Raw genomic sequence first — 14,771 nt, 5'->3', positions numbered from 1 at the left:
TGAGAACCAGGCCTTGTCTATTCAGCTTTCCTTCACCCCCTTCTCTTCTGTCCCACAGCCATCGCCTCGGAGGAGGCCCTGCTCACTTAGTTTTTCTGCCCCATAGTCTCTGACTGCTCTCCGTGCTTCCAGAGCCTCTGCCGTCCTAATTCAACACCCACCTACCAAAGTTATCATCCCACAGTGCAGTTCTGGTAATACCGTTCCCTTGTTGTTGTTTTCTTTTCTATTTTAAAGACTTCAGTGGTTTCATTGCCTTCCCCATTATGTAATAAATTTTATAACATGCTATGTATAAACCCTCGAAAACTGGTCCCAAGCAACCTTTCAGCCTCATTTCCGGTGACTGCTAAACACAGCTGATGCTCAGCCCACACAGAAAAAGCCAGTGTTGTCTCAAAGCCCTTTCGCTAGTCACCTCTTGGAGATACTTAGTTACATTCGAACACCTTTTGATGTGTTTGAATGTCCATGTGGTTTTCCCTGTCTGAAGAACCAGCCTCATTTGCATGGTCTGGCTCAAAGTGCCCCCCCCCCCCCATGAAGACTTCTCCAGTTCCCCGGGCAAGTCAACAGTTCTCTCATCTGGGCTCCCACCATAGCATGCGCACTCCCTGACTCATTCGTTCATTCAACGAGCATTTTCTGAGCATTTTCTACTATAAAACAATCATGTGCAAGGTCCTGGGGAAACCATGCTGGAGAAAAGGCAGAAAATGCATGAAGATCACAGTTGGGAAAAGGAAACAGACATTATCAGGAAATCATAGGAAAGGCTGGCAGTGTCTGCACAGCGACTAGAGCATGAACCTACCATTTCTCTGCGAGGTCTTTTTAAACTGGAGCACGGAGACCCCGAACTTTTTGTCTTGAAAATCCAAGTTTGTCTACGAGCTCTTTTTCGAATTGCTCTATAACAAAAAAATAAAGCATAAAGCCAGTTACATGTGTGGAGGGAGAGGGAGACGGGGTGGGGGGAAGAGTAAGTGCGGAGGGAGGAGAGAGAGAGACTGTTGGGGAGGAAGTGCAGAGAGCTCTGTTTATAATGGCCTGAGGTGATGCGGCTGCTGAGAATTAGCCCTCATAGATATGACTTTCCTAGTGATGCCCGGAGCGAAACGACTCTGGGTTTGGACTTTCAGATCGGTGAGCGGGATCTCTTGCCCCCGGCTTCCCGAACCTCTCTGTCCTTCCAGCCAGGAACCGCGGTTTGGGAAACAGCCCGATTTCCCGTCTATCCTGTCCACTCCAGCAGATTGGTGGGTGAGAAGGCGAGTACGTTGCGGAGAGACAACCTCCAGGCCCAGACATTCATCTCTGTCCATTTCAAGGCCCCGAGCCTGCGCCGTATATAACCAAATACTGCGCCCAGAGCGGAGGACACGGCGGCCTTTCTTTGTGTTTTATTCAAGAATCTTGGGCAAATTTGGCTCTGGGGCTGCGATCATGATCCTGATTGGAGACTGGTTCGGAAACCGGAGTTGAGGCTTCTTTTGGAAGGGAAGAGAGGAGGGGAGCGGGCTCGGGCGCGGCTCTTGGGAGGATTACGGCGGAGGCTGTGGACCGAGGCGCCGCTCGCAGAGGCTGCAGCCATTGCACAGCTGAGCATCCCACATTCAACAGGAGGAACCCGCGGAAGAGGAGCTCCGAGCCCCCCGCGCCGCAGCCGCTGCAGCCCGTGCGTCCCGCGCCCTCGAGCGCCATGGCCAAGGAAGGCGTGGAGAAGGCGGAAGAGACTGAGCAAATGATCGAGAAGGAGGCAGGCAAGGAGCCGGCGGAGGGCGGCGGCGGCGGCTCGCACCGACTCAGGGACGCCCAGGAGATGCGGGCGGTGGTGCTGGCAGGCTTCGGGGGGCTCAACAAGCTGCGGGTCACCAGGAAGGCCATGCCCGAGCCGCAGGATGGGGAGCTCAAGATCCGCGTCAAAGCCTGGTCCAGTATCCGCGCCTTTCTTGCTTTCTCTCTCTTTGCGCGCTAGGCGCTCGTGGGGTGGAAGTGGCAGAGCCTCGGTGGGGACCGCGACGGCGGTACCGCCTCCCCGGCGTCCAGCTCCGAGCCCTGACCTGGGTCTCACCTCCCCGCGGCCAGTCGCCGTTGATGCTGGGGAGCATGCTGAGAGGTGACATTTACCCTCCCCAAGCCGGGTCTAGGAGTGACCCGTGGAGACTGAGCTCTCGGAAGGGGACGCGACGGGTGGATGGTGGCGCTCAGCACTCAGAGTCTGGAAGATTGCGCTGGGGGAGCGAGCAGCTGCCAGGATAGGAGGGTTAATGGTAACATGGTTAAAAAAATAATAATAACCGTCCGCTTACTGTGTACCAGCCATCGTTTTTAGAGTTGTTTTTTTTTGTGTGAGCGATCTTATTTAATACTTCCTGGGATCCGGTGCCTTAGCTACCCTCAGCATCCCCCGTTACGGGGACCTGGGCTGAGAGAGAGAGAGAGAGAGAGAGAGAGAGAGAGAGAGAGAGAGAGAGAGAGATTTGTCCAAGATCGCCGTGCCGCCACGAAGTGCCATGGCCAGGATTTGATCATCCTTGTCACCTCTATGCCCTGATGGGGCTGGGGACAGGATGCGGAGCTGGGGAATACAGTGTCCTTCCTCCCTGCTCCTGCACATCTCCCTCCTTGTAGCCTGGAATGGGAAGCAGGGAGTCAGGTACCAAGCTTCTAAGCTTGGTGGGGGTGGGGTCAAGGCCGAAGCCCAACCCTTCCTCTTTCCCACTGCATCTTCTGTTTCTCTGAGGACGGGGGAGAAACCAAACCTGATCAGTCTTCTCTGAACTCCTGCTCCTGTCTCGGATGGCGCTCACCAGTCTGAGTGCCTTTCTGTTCTCCCTCCTCCTGGGGGAACTTCCTGAGACCCAAACCCAGCTGGGATCCACCCCCACCCGCCATGCTGACTGCTCTCACTGCAGGATCATTTCCCTGAGGTCAGGCAGGAGCGTTCACTGGACCCGACACTCAGTTCTCCAGGCAGCAGCCTGGAAAGCTCCTCAGGGAAACTTGCTGTTAGCACAGTCAGATGGGCCTATCCCTTCCCACCTATACGTTTTCAATCCCACAACAGACACTGCTCTTTATTTAACACAGCAGCCAGCTCAGTGGTTCCCAGGTTAGAGCCCCAAACCCAGAACCTGGGACTGTATCTAGAGGTGAGAAAAATGCAAAGGGGATTCACCTGCCTTGCTACTCTGAGAGCAGGGGCAGGTTTTTCACTTGTCAGACTGGATGGCAGCTAGTGAGAGAAGCGGGCACGGTCACCTCTTGGTCTGCACATATGTAGCTGGTCATGCTTGATTCTCAACAGGACTCTCCAGCCTCTCCCTGGAGAATTCAGGGCAAGGGAAGAGGCTTTTGCAAACTGGGGCTCCTATATATTTGTTTTGTTAACTCTTGCTGAACCAAGCTGATGGATCCTTGAAGGCAGAGTTCTCGTCTGCCCTTTCCACAGGTAAATCCCCAGTGCACAGCACAGTACGCCCTAAATAAGTTACTGCAGAATGGACGGATTGAGGAAAGGTGCTCGGAGGGGGATTGTTGTGTCATTACTTTTCTTCACTTGCTGATGGAAGAATGTCTGTCTAGTGCAATTAAAACCAGGAACTGATAATTCACCTTCCTTAACCACCAACCAAAAATATTTTATGTACGTGTGTATACATATATACAAAATTGTTCACTCTCCATCCAAATTGAGGGCTCTAGGGCTCTGGCTGAGTATGTATGCAGGGATCGAAAATGTTGAAGCTACTTTTTCAAAAAAAAGAGCATCACCTGCAGTGCCGATAGGTCTGAATTCTCTAGCCTTATGCTAAGGGCATAAATGCTGATAGGAGCCGAAGCATTTGTAATAATAAATGTCAAGATGAAGGTGAGGAGATTGATTTTTCAAAGCCAGACACACGATCCTGTTCTTCACTGGAGCTGTGTGCACACACACGCACACACACAGGAATCACTGTGAACCCCTCACGCAGTTGTTCAGGAAGTCAGCCAGGCCTAGGGGAGCATTTGGAACACAGTGTTGCAAAAGTCCCAGATTGATTTTCATTTCACTATGCTGGAAGCAGAGTTAATTGGTTTTGCGAGGGGGGATCAGAATAGGTGTGCAAAGATTGCCTGCCGGGCTCCTCCTCCTTCTCCCGGGGGCTGGGATAGGCTGGCCAGAGATGCCCATGGGTTGTAAGTTTAGCCTTGAGAGCTAGCGTGACTCAATCTGTATTTTTATGAATCAGTGGACGGCCTCCTGGACCAAGGTCCGCCTTTTATCTGCTTTCTATTTTTAATGGAAACCTTTTTATCATCAAATAGGATATGCTTTTTTGCTTGGGAATAAAGCATAGTCCATCTGAACTAGTATTCAGACCTGGAATGAAGGTCCAGATTGGTTTCTCTACAAATTTTATGGAAATGGAAGAGAAGAGGCAGGGGAAATACATACTGTATCTCATTTACACCCTCTCATTTATGGGCTAATGAAATCGGTATTGTGGTAGAGCAAGTTGGGGTTTAGAGATGCTGAGTAAGTTGCCAACGTCATCACACAGGTAGAAGAGCCAGGACTTGAATCCTGGTCTGTCTCTCCTTAAAACTCTGTTGTTTTCCTTTTATTCTATGTCTCTCTCCATGGTAAAGCCACAAGAAATGCTAGTTACCCTTCCGGACCTTTGGCATGTGTGCTTGCTTTCCCTTTTTCAGTGAATACGGCTCCTTTGATCTTTTTTATGTCTGGCTTAAGGGAACACTCTATGGCTGTTTCCAGAGTAATACAGCTTATCCTCTAAAATGGAGCCGTGATGGTCAAATACAGCACAAAAAGAACCAACTCAGGGAGTGTGGGATAAGAGGGAGAGGAAAGTTTTCTGTCTAAATTGTTACAAGAGCATCACCTTTGATGCGGAACCCCTTCCACCAACCATTCTCTGAAGAGTTTACGCGGCAGGTGATGTGGGCAGCCACGCTGAAGAGGCGCACGGCCTTTGGGGACAGGTGGAGCTGGAAGCCCAGGCACCACCCCTTTCTATCTATGCAGCTTCAGTGGACCTGTCTCATACCTCCTCTAAGCTTTCCATGCCTTGGCTGCAAAATAGGAATAGGAAGATGAACTTCATGGTGTTGAGAGGACTGGATGCAAAAAAGAGACTGGCTCACAGTTAGCACTAAATAAATAGTAGCTATTGCTGTGACTGTTGTCATGAACTGTGCCTACATGACATGGTTCTTGGTAGCTAGACAACTTGGAGGCCATCATTTTAATCATGTTATAATCAGGCAATATCATGTCACGGCTTCTTAGTGATTAAGAGTAAGACCTTCCTAGACATGAGTCACAGCTCTGCCACTTGCTAACTGGATGTCTTAGGTCTGGTCCCTGGTAACAGAGCCTGAGACAGGGATGCTTTTTTAAGTGGCTGATTGAGGGTGCTTCTAGGATAATGGGAGCAAGAGAAGCGGGATGGGGACAGGGAGAGAGGCTAAGTAAGGATGTGGTTTCACTGGATCCCATCAGGAATTCTGGAGCATGAGTTGTACCTCAGAGTCCATCTGACCTAGAAGCAGTGGGGGGAATCTATTGTAGCTCTACACTGCCCCTCCTTCCCACTTTCTTCAGTTAGTTTTGGGACGTGGGTTACTTCCTGAGTGGGGGCAGGGAACCTACAACAGACTTGGCTTCTGTTTGACTGAGGGCAGTTCCCCTTGGAAGTGGGGAAGCAGGAGAGGGGACTGCTCCGAGCGAGGAGCCCATACTCCCGGGAGCTGGTGGGTGGGTGCACTGCCTAGTGAAAGGGACAGGGTGAGGCACAGTGTGCCTTCTATACTAGTTAACCTTGGACATGTGGCTTACCCTCTAAACTTCAGTGTCCTGTGAAATGGAGGTAATAACAGCCCCTTTCTTTGTAGTGTTGTAACGGGGCTCAAATGAGATATAGTGCATAAAGGCCTTTCTGACAATGCCTGGCACATAGCAAGTGGTCAATAAATGATAGCTGTTATTAAATGGTTATTTTTGGTTTCCATAGATACTCTCTACGGTTTAGCATTCAAACTGGAACTCTTTCCAAAGGGGCGCTGAAGGAATTAGTCTAGGACTACAGGAGCAAACTGGAATTGCCCTAGGTAAACCAGGTGTGTGGTCCCCTGACTGATATGGATCAGGTCAGTGCCTTTGCTGTCAGGAGTCTTGTTACCATAGGGCTTCTCCTGGGCAGGAGCTGGCAGAACGTGAGGCCGAGGGTCTCCAGGTTGGGCTGTGGGAATGGATTCAAGTGGCCATTAACAAGCCTTGGCTGGTTTGTGGCCCCAGTTGGCATGGGGTGGAAAGGCACTAATGGACTGGGGACGTTTATTTTCTCAGACTGATTTATAGCAAGAGGCCTCATGAAACTGCTGGAATGAGACCAATTGGATGAAAAATGGTTCCAGCCAGTCATGGCTCCATGGGCTGATCTGAAAATGGGCTGAGGGCAGGCCACACTAGAGGAAAGCCGACAGACTGATGGGATTCTATATATCATGAGGGCAGAGTACATTGGCGATGTGGGAGGGGACTAACGTTTATTAAACCCTTGTTATGAGGCAGGAACTGAGTGGCCTAATACATACTCTTCCTTCATTTCAGTTTATTCTATTAGCAACTCAACAAGACTGGTATTACTACCTCCCTTTTAAAGATGGGGAAACTGCCCATCAGAGACATGTCAGGATCACAAACTGCTAAGCGGAAGGGCATTGTAAAAATCCAAGTTCTGCCTTGCTCCTGAACTGTGTACATTTGGCAGTTGGAAAATCAGAGAGACACAGTGACAAAGGCACAATAGAGAGAGAGAGGGAGAGAACAGAGAGACAGTGAGAGACCAAGAGAACACAGACAGGCGGAGAGACACAGAGATGGAATCGGGGATAGAGAGAGCTGTCAGTGCATATGGCTGATGAGAAGGGCCAACTAATAAGACTCAAAACTGTGCACAGCATCTTCCCCCCTCCAAAAAAAGACACCGTGTTTCTGTACCACATCCACTTTCCCTCCTCCATTTCTGAGGTGTGGGATGTTTTGGGGATCCACCTAGGATCAGATTGCTACGGCTGTTGACCCAGATACCGGTGCTAATGAAACCCAGTCACCACTCCTTGGATCCACTCAAAGCATTCGAGTTCCTCTCTCTGCCTCCTTTGCCTCAGATGAGCTGTCGCTACTCTGGCAACCTGAATGCAGGAAGTCCCCAAATAATGCAGCATTAGACTGTCACCAATAAGGTCAATCCAAGGAAATAGGATATGATCTTCCCTGTGTTTATTAAATAAGCAAATGAAGCATATGAGGTTAAGTAGCACAGATGTTTGTAAAACTGAGAAATTGCTTGGAGTGTGTTCAATACTCAAGCCAGGAGCTGCTTTGGCACAGAGATTGGAAGAAAGTGTTCCGAACCACTCTGTTTTGGATGAAGATGTTGGGATCTGACAGGAAAGGATGACTGTCCTGAGTCACACTGAGCCCCATTTGGTGATGGGAAGATGGAGATGCTACCTCAGGGTTCCTTCTTATGCACTGAAGTTTGCATACTCCCATAACTCTGTCCTCACCGGTGAGGGCTGGGGATGGTGGTGACAATGCCTCCTCTTCAACCAGTAATGGAATGGACTTCTTGTCTCCCCGCAATTCCAAGAAAAAAGGAAGCCCAGAATCAGTGATTCTTCTAGTCCATAGAAAAGGGAAGTATAGAAGATCTGAGCAGAGTAGGTTCTCGGAAACAGCAGCCTGTTCTTAACTGTGCAGGCACTCTTCAGAGACCACAGGCAGGTGGCTCCTGGTGGGCGTTACTCATCGTCAATGATGACTGATGATCGGGCTCACCCTGCCCTCCACGCGCAGCGTCTCTGCAGGAACAAAGCCTAATATTCTCACCTACGTTTCACCTGAGCCCCACAGATTCATGAGGCTGCTACCCTCACTTCCTAAGAGAGGACACTGGGACTCAGAGATGAAGTGTAGGTAGTGAGAAGCTTCAACAGACCCGAGTGCAGCCCCTGGCTCTGCCTCGTGCCTGTGGGGCCACAAGCAAACAGCACTTTCTACTCACCCCACGTTACCTTAGTAATAATGCCCACTTGTTGGTCTTGTTATGGAGACTAGCTGAGAGTCCATGAAAGCCCTGACTGTTCATTGCACACAGTGGGTGCTCAGTAAAGGTTATTTTCCTTCCTACGTCACTCGGGCTATAAAAGACAATGAGGACTTGGTGCCATCCATTTGTTCCTTGTCCTCTCACCAGACTACACAGGGTGCTGGTTTTTGAATCATATTCGCAGGGCTGGGAATGGAATTGAGGTGACGTACTGCTGCCTTCATACCAGCGACCCGTAAGTGGTGGCAGAGATCTCTCTGGCAGCCAGGTGTGCACAGACAGCCCAGCCTCTGGGGTTTGGTTTACTCTCACTTAAAGGAACTGCAATCTACGACCCTTTGGCACATCACTGACATTCAACACCGACAACAGGGCTGGCCCAGGCCTGGGGAAATAGCAGCCCATGATTCCAAGCTCCTGGCTCTTCTAATTTTTAATAGGGATCTCTTTTTGGCATCTTGGTATTTATCATAGAAGAAAAAGTTTAATTAGAAGCAAGAAGAAACTCTTCATAGGAAAGGGCAGCAGGCATGTAATCTCAAATTAGTTTGATTCCTGTGTGTGTGATCTCCCACAGAAAATCGGTTGGTGCCATGGCATTATAATGAGTAATTTTAATGTCTGAAGGCCCAGGAGACAAACTAGATGCTCCAGCGAAAGGGGCCGATTCATGTTTGTGTGTGACATTTTCTTCAGGAGAGCATGCAGTGAGCTGACCCCAATCTCCTTCTGTGAGTGACCTCTGACCCCTTAGCCAAGCCTCATCGCCAGCATCGTTCTGGAGCCACAGACCCCCTTGGCAAGTAAAACTGTGGGTCCTCTTACTCCTGGCTTCTCTACATGGATGTAGTCCCCAGAGCCTAATGCAGGATACTTCTCTTCTGTGAGAGGAATGACTACAGTAAGTGTCTTGGACAAGAACTGACCAAACAGCCAAACTGGTTGGAAGGCGGTGTGCTTTCTTGTTATAAAGTAGTTAATGTTGGAAGTGGAATAGACCTGGATTCAAATCTTGGATCTGATCATTTTAGCAACTTGGGTAATCCTAGGCAAAGGATGTAGTCTTTTGAAACTTCGCTTATCTCATCATCTGTGATAACAGGTATAACAACAGCTATGGGAAAATGTTTTGTGTGCTAATAAAATGAAATGCGTCTGAGTACTTAGCAATGATGTTGGCACATTTAGTATTTGTTGCATGAATGAACTCCTTTGTCACGTAGTATATGTTCACTATTCGTTAATGGTGGAGAGGAGGTACAAAGAAATAGGACGCTAGAAAGTTGCTCTACAGTTCATAAAGTTTTCTGAATGGAGTCCCTATGTATTTCCCCCGAGAGGCAGAAGACCCTAAGATCAGATGTGGCCCAGATCAGATGTGCCACTATACAGTGACATAAACAAGAAGATTCAAGTGAGTTCCTGAGAAAACGAGAGGAAACGAAGCACAAATGTATCATGCTCCTACTGTATGCCAGAAACTGGCCAAGCTGAGAGATCTTCAAAAGGAAGACCGATGCCTTCTGCCCTCACTTTTTTCTTTATTGTGGCCGTGCTGACCACCGTGATGGATTTGTCTCTGGACTCCTTGGCTCTCCGCTTCCTTTCCCTTCCGTCTTTTATCATCTCTCTCCTAGTGAGTTAGCTTCAGGTGTCCCTACCGCAATGAACTTCCTTCTTGGGACTAGAAAAGATGGTGGCCTTCGGGTCCAGCTGCCTGGTGCAGGTTTAGCAGGACCCAGTGAATACAGAACCTTTTTCTCTCAATTTTCCTATATCAAGGAAGGAATCTGATTGGCCCTTTGTGAATCACATACCAGCCCCCTGAATATCTCCCACTCTCTCTGGCTCAAGAGAGAGAGAGATTGGCCACTTGTGTGTCTCATGCCCACCTACCCTGACCTAGAAGAATGGGGCATCGTGATTGACAGTCCCGCCAGGAACACATGAAGTGTGTGTGCATGTCTGTGTGTGTTTGGGTGGGGGTAGATATTCCAAAAGGAATGGAGGACAGTTACCAGAAGACAACAGGGAGAAACACAGTGGATGATCAACATGGTAGCCGCCATGGGGCTAAGAGAGTCTCTTCTTCATTGGAAAAAGCGAAGAACCAGAGAGGGGCTGGAGAAGGCCGCTCCACCATCTGTCCTGGGACCGTACATATTTCAGCACAAAGTTATTGAATCATATTAAATAATATACGTAGTATTTTCAACTTTGAAGCCCAATGTTTTTTCCCAGTTGCAGGGGGTGGTTATAGCACACTGGGAAGGTGTAAACAGTCCTTCACACTACAGAAAAATGCTCCCTCTCCCGTCCTGAAAGCTGTGGCAGGTCTCTTCCCCCTTCACTCCCCACATCATATTGAGTTTATTTAGGTCACACTACCTAACAGAACTGCAAAGGCTTCAGGTTCACCATTCTACGTACAGTGTATTGTGTGTCCACCCCCCACCTCAGTCAGGTCTCCATTCGGCCCGACTTATGGCCCCTTTACCTTCCTCCATTCTTGGAAATGTCAGCAACTTTCTCCATTAACATTTAACTGATGGATGCCAAGCCTGGTGCTTGGTTAACGGTAGGCAGCCCATACATTTTCTGAGGATGAATGAATGTATTATTGACATTTCCCATAACATTAGGTGTCCTTTTCTGCATGTTACCATTTCACCTGTAAATACAGATTTCTTTCTTTTTTAAAAAGACTATTTATTTATGTTTAGAGAGGGAGGAGGGAGGTGAAAGAGAGCAAGAGAAACATTAATCAGCTGTCTCTCGAGAGCCCCCAGCTGGAGACCTGGCCCGCAGCCCTGGCAGGTGCCCTGACCAGGAACCAACCTGTGACCTTTCAGTTTGCAGGATGATGCCCAGCCCACTGAGCCACACCGGGCAGGGCAAATACGGCTTTCTTAATACAAACAATGGCCATTCTAAGCCAGTGTGGCTTCTTGCTCCCCTCTGTCATCTTGGCTTTCTCTGATAAGAGGCCTCAATATTTCTGGCATACAGGTCTTTTAGGGGAAATTTACAAGAACACCAAAGGAGCTGTGTTTTCAGAGAGACTGACCTCTCCTTAACAGTCTGTTCTCTTGAAGCTCCAAGTTCATCTCTAATAACTACCTTCCCTCGGCTGGGAAGTGAGGGGTTCTGACTCCTCAAGGTGCTCTGTCTTTTCCTCCTTATCAACAGCAGCCCCATTGGGTGCTGGGGGTCAGGGCTCTTGGAGAGAGTGCGCTGTGCTGCTTTTCTGGGGACTGTTATTCCAGGAGAACTTCTCCGGGTTTCCTGTGTGACTGGACCCCTGGGGACCCCAGGGCCCACCAGCCTGCACGTGAAACCAGGTTTCACTGAAATCTGACTGTGGTGATCACTTTGCAATACCTGCATATGGTTTTGTGCACTTTCAACTACTACGATGTCCATGATCTCTCAGTAAAACTTGCAAACAAATAATTATTTCAAAGTATCGGGGAAGAAACAACTTTGGAACAAACAGTATGTCCATGACTCTGTCCCTACCTTTCTTTGTGGGTCTCAGGACCCCAAGTCCCACCCTTCAATGCCTCCCAACAGTTGCAAGGGTTTCCTAGGGGCTGTTGATGGGTGCTCAGGAACAGTTCTCCGTTTCCCCACTGATTCTGGCCCTCGCCTGTTGCCCTGTTCTGCTCCTCCTACCACATGCTGACGCCGTGAACGCCTCTGCTGTTTCCTGTCCGCTCCAGGTGCAGTCTGGCCCTCTGCTTGGGCTGCGGCCCCCTTTCCATCCAACACAGGTTACAAGTCAATGTATACCTATATTTAATAACCTGCTACTTGGAGTTAATGACACTCTTGGCATTAATTACTTATCATTATTATCATAATGACCTTTATTGAATATTTTCTTTGTGCTACAGGTACTGGGTTAAGTGTTTTAGGGGGAATTTCTATGATGCCAAACATGTTATAGCTGAGAAAATGGGAGCAAAGAGATGAGGGAACTTTGCTAAATTTCACACAACTAATAAGGACAAAAGAGCTGTGATGTGAGCCAGGGTTTGTCTCTCTCCAGAGTCCACATCTGTACTCCCTGTACACCCACCTTTCACTGCTCCATCCTAGCTAGACCCAAGCTCCCAGAGCTGAAGAGTAACCTGAGCAGCGGCAAACACCGAGTTCACAATCAAGCCTTCCTCTGGTACTGCCATAAGCCTCTTCATCCAGGCTTCTCTCCAACTCACATTTCCCTTAGGACGAGTTTTTTTGCTTGTCCTTTTCCCCAGAAGGCTTATCTGCTCTTTGTGCAAAAGGATATACAAGAGGGGACCCCAGAAAATAGAATTATCTTCTGGAGAGTGGGCTCCATGCAGTACAGGCTTCCCCCAAAGGTGAATGTTCTAGGAACACATCTGTGTCTGTGTACCAGCTGGCATTGTTGCGAGAGGCTTCGTTCAGCCTCAGTGAATTTTTTTGAAGACTTTTTCACTGTGTTTGCTCATTTCATGATGGGAAATTTACCAGCACACCTGCCCAGGCTGAGTGTTCAGCAGTTTTTGACCAAAAATCAGGGACCCCTGTGCTGCACCCTCCCTATTCATTTGATCTCACTCTGGGTGACTTTCTTGTTTGTTTCCCTGGATGAAAAAAAGTCTTCAAAAGGAAACATTGTATCAATGTGGAAGAGGTGAAACAAAAGTGACAGAAGTACCTGAAGGCATAAAAATCAATGAGTTCAAGAACTGTTTGAGCAGTGAAAAAAAAGTCTCAATAGATGTATTGCATCAAATGGAGAGTACTCTGAAGGTGATTGAAGTTTAATCATGTAAGAATAAATATACAATTCTTCATAAGTAAATTCCAGTTCTTTTTGGCCCCCCTCATATGTCCTGGGCCCCCCCTGGCCGAGCTGGTCTGAGCTCTGCGGTGAACTCTGACAAGGCTCCCAGGCACCACTCTGCACGCCCCCTCCGCTTCCTCCAAACACGGCCACACTGCTTCTTTAAATACTTTATCCATCAAGTTACAGACCACTTAAAAAAATAAGATCCCTTGTCTAAGATTAGGAGGAACTGCTCTTCATTTATCTGTGCTACATCTAGTTCAATCAGCTAATGAGATGCTATTAAACCTACCTTTCCTGTGATTCATCTGAGTGACTCTGTGATTGGTTTCCCTTTATCCTCCTGACTAAACTTGCTAAGATTTTTCGGATCGAGGACCTTGTAATAAACTCTGACTCAACGTTTGGCAGCCAGAACCGGAAGCAGGGGTATGTAACGCAGCCCGCAGTGTGCCCACCTTTCCTGAAATAGTGCTTTCAGGCGGATTGGCCTTCAGATCCCTGAGCACCTTCTCTGACGACAGGGGACATGGCCCATGCCTCTAGGACCGCTGCTTCACGGGACGAAAAGAGCAAAGGCAGCTTCATCCCCGCATCCCCTGGCAGACTCAACCATCTCTATCTTCAGCTGGCTTCCTCCTTTTGCTCTTTTATCATTTTTTTCTTTTCCTATTCTTTGTTTTCCCTCTTTTGTGTCCTTGATGGAGCTGGGCCTGTTCGCTCTTGAATAGAAGCCCAACTTCCAACGTAACTGAAAAGCACTGTCAGGTGCTCTGGGGTCCTTTAGGGAACACAAAAGCAAGATCCATTCATGTGTAGAGAAGAACTTCGCAAAAGTACTCTTTCCGGTGACATCTCCCCGGTGCCTGCTGTTACCTCCAACTTTTTCCTTGTGCTCTTCAGACGCCCAGACTCCCAACCCCGGCCCTGCCTCCCCTTGTCTTTTGCATGTATCTCTGCTCACTTTATTCCTTTATTGTTCCGGGTGAATCTTTGCTCTTCCCAAGCGCGTCCATCAAGCAGGTCTTTGATCTCACTTCTCCCCCTTATCTCAGCCAATGCACACACCAGGCTGCCAGCCCAGCACGCGGTGGAGAGATAATTCCCTTGAACAAGAGGAGAGAGGGGAACAGCTGGAACCACTCCCACGTATTTTTCTGCTTACGCCTTCGGTGGGAAACCACTGTCTGCGAGACCAGAACGTGCTAAGCAGGGAACACTGAGGAGTGAGTTTTTAAAACACCCTCTGCCTTTGGAGTTGCCCAGGGCGTATGGGGGAGACAGGACGGCAGTGACTGTGCCACGGCCGCTCCTCAGACGGCGTAGCGTTTGTGAAGTTACAAGACTAACTCCATTAGATGAATCAGGTTTCCTCCTTAATGTGCTAAAAGATTAGAACTAGTCAGTGACTGTCATAAAATTGTAACTACAGAATTAGGAAATTTTTTTCATCACAATTATTAATGGGAAATGCTTTAGAAAATATTGGCAGCAAATATTTTAATTGTATGACTATAATTAATATGCTGTGGTAAAAAGAATTTCTTTAAAAAGCCATTGAAAGTGAAATAAATCTATCACCAAAAAGGCTAATTAAATTTAAATATTAGCTAAAAGGAGAACGTCAGTGCCTGCAGGGCACTAGCCGCATGGCAGGCGCTGTGTGACCGCATATGGCCTGCGGGCGCCGTGCTGGAAGCACACGCGTGTCCATCCCTGAAGAACGCCCTGTTGGACAATGCTGCCTAGTCCTCACCCCACTTTCCCTGTTGAAACAACTGGTTTACTAAATGCTTTTTTAAAAAACAAATCAGCAGCAATAAAGT

At 48.4% G+C, this 14,771-nt stretch overlaps 1 protein-coding gene across 1 annotated transcript in view; it reads left to right on the top strand.

Annotated features, from left to right (window-relative positions):
* Positions 1-1,615: 1,615 nt before the first annotated feature.
* Positions 1,616-14,771, top strand: part of VAT1L (vesicle amine transport 1 like) — a 145,238-nt gene continuing 132,082 nt past the window's right edge. Inside the window, exon 1 of the mRNA XM_037144776.2 lies at positions 1,616-1,932. Coding sequence (XP_037000671.2) covers positions 1,703-1,932 — 230 coding nt within the window. The 5' untranslated portion in view covers positions 1,616-1,702. The remainder of the gene's footprint in view (positions 1,933-14,771) is intronic.

This window comes from Artibeus jamaicensis, unplaced genomic scaffold (assembly GCF_021234435.1).
Source record: "Artibeus jamaicensis isolate MK-2021 breed Jamaican fruit bat unplaced genomic scaffold, CSHL_Jam_final contig_464, whole genome shotgun sequence".
Classification (NCBI taxonomy): Eukaryota; Metazoa; Chordata; class Mammalia; order Chiroptera; family Phyllostomidae; genus Artibeus; species Artibeus jamaicensis.
The sequence above is the reverse complement of the archived record's forward strand: the minus strand, read 5'-3'. Positions and strand labels throughout refer to the sequence as shown.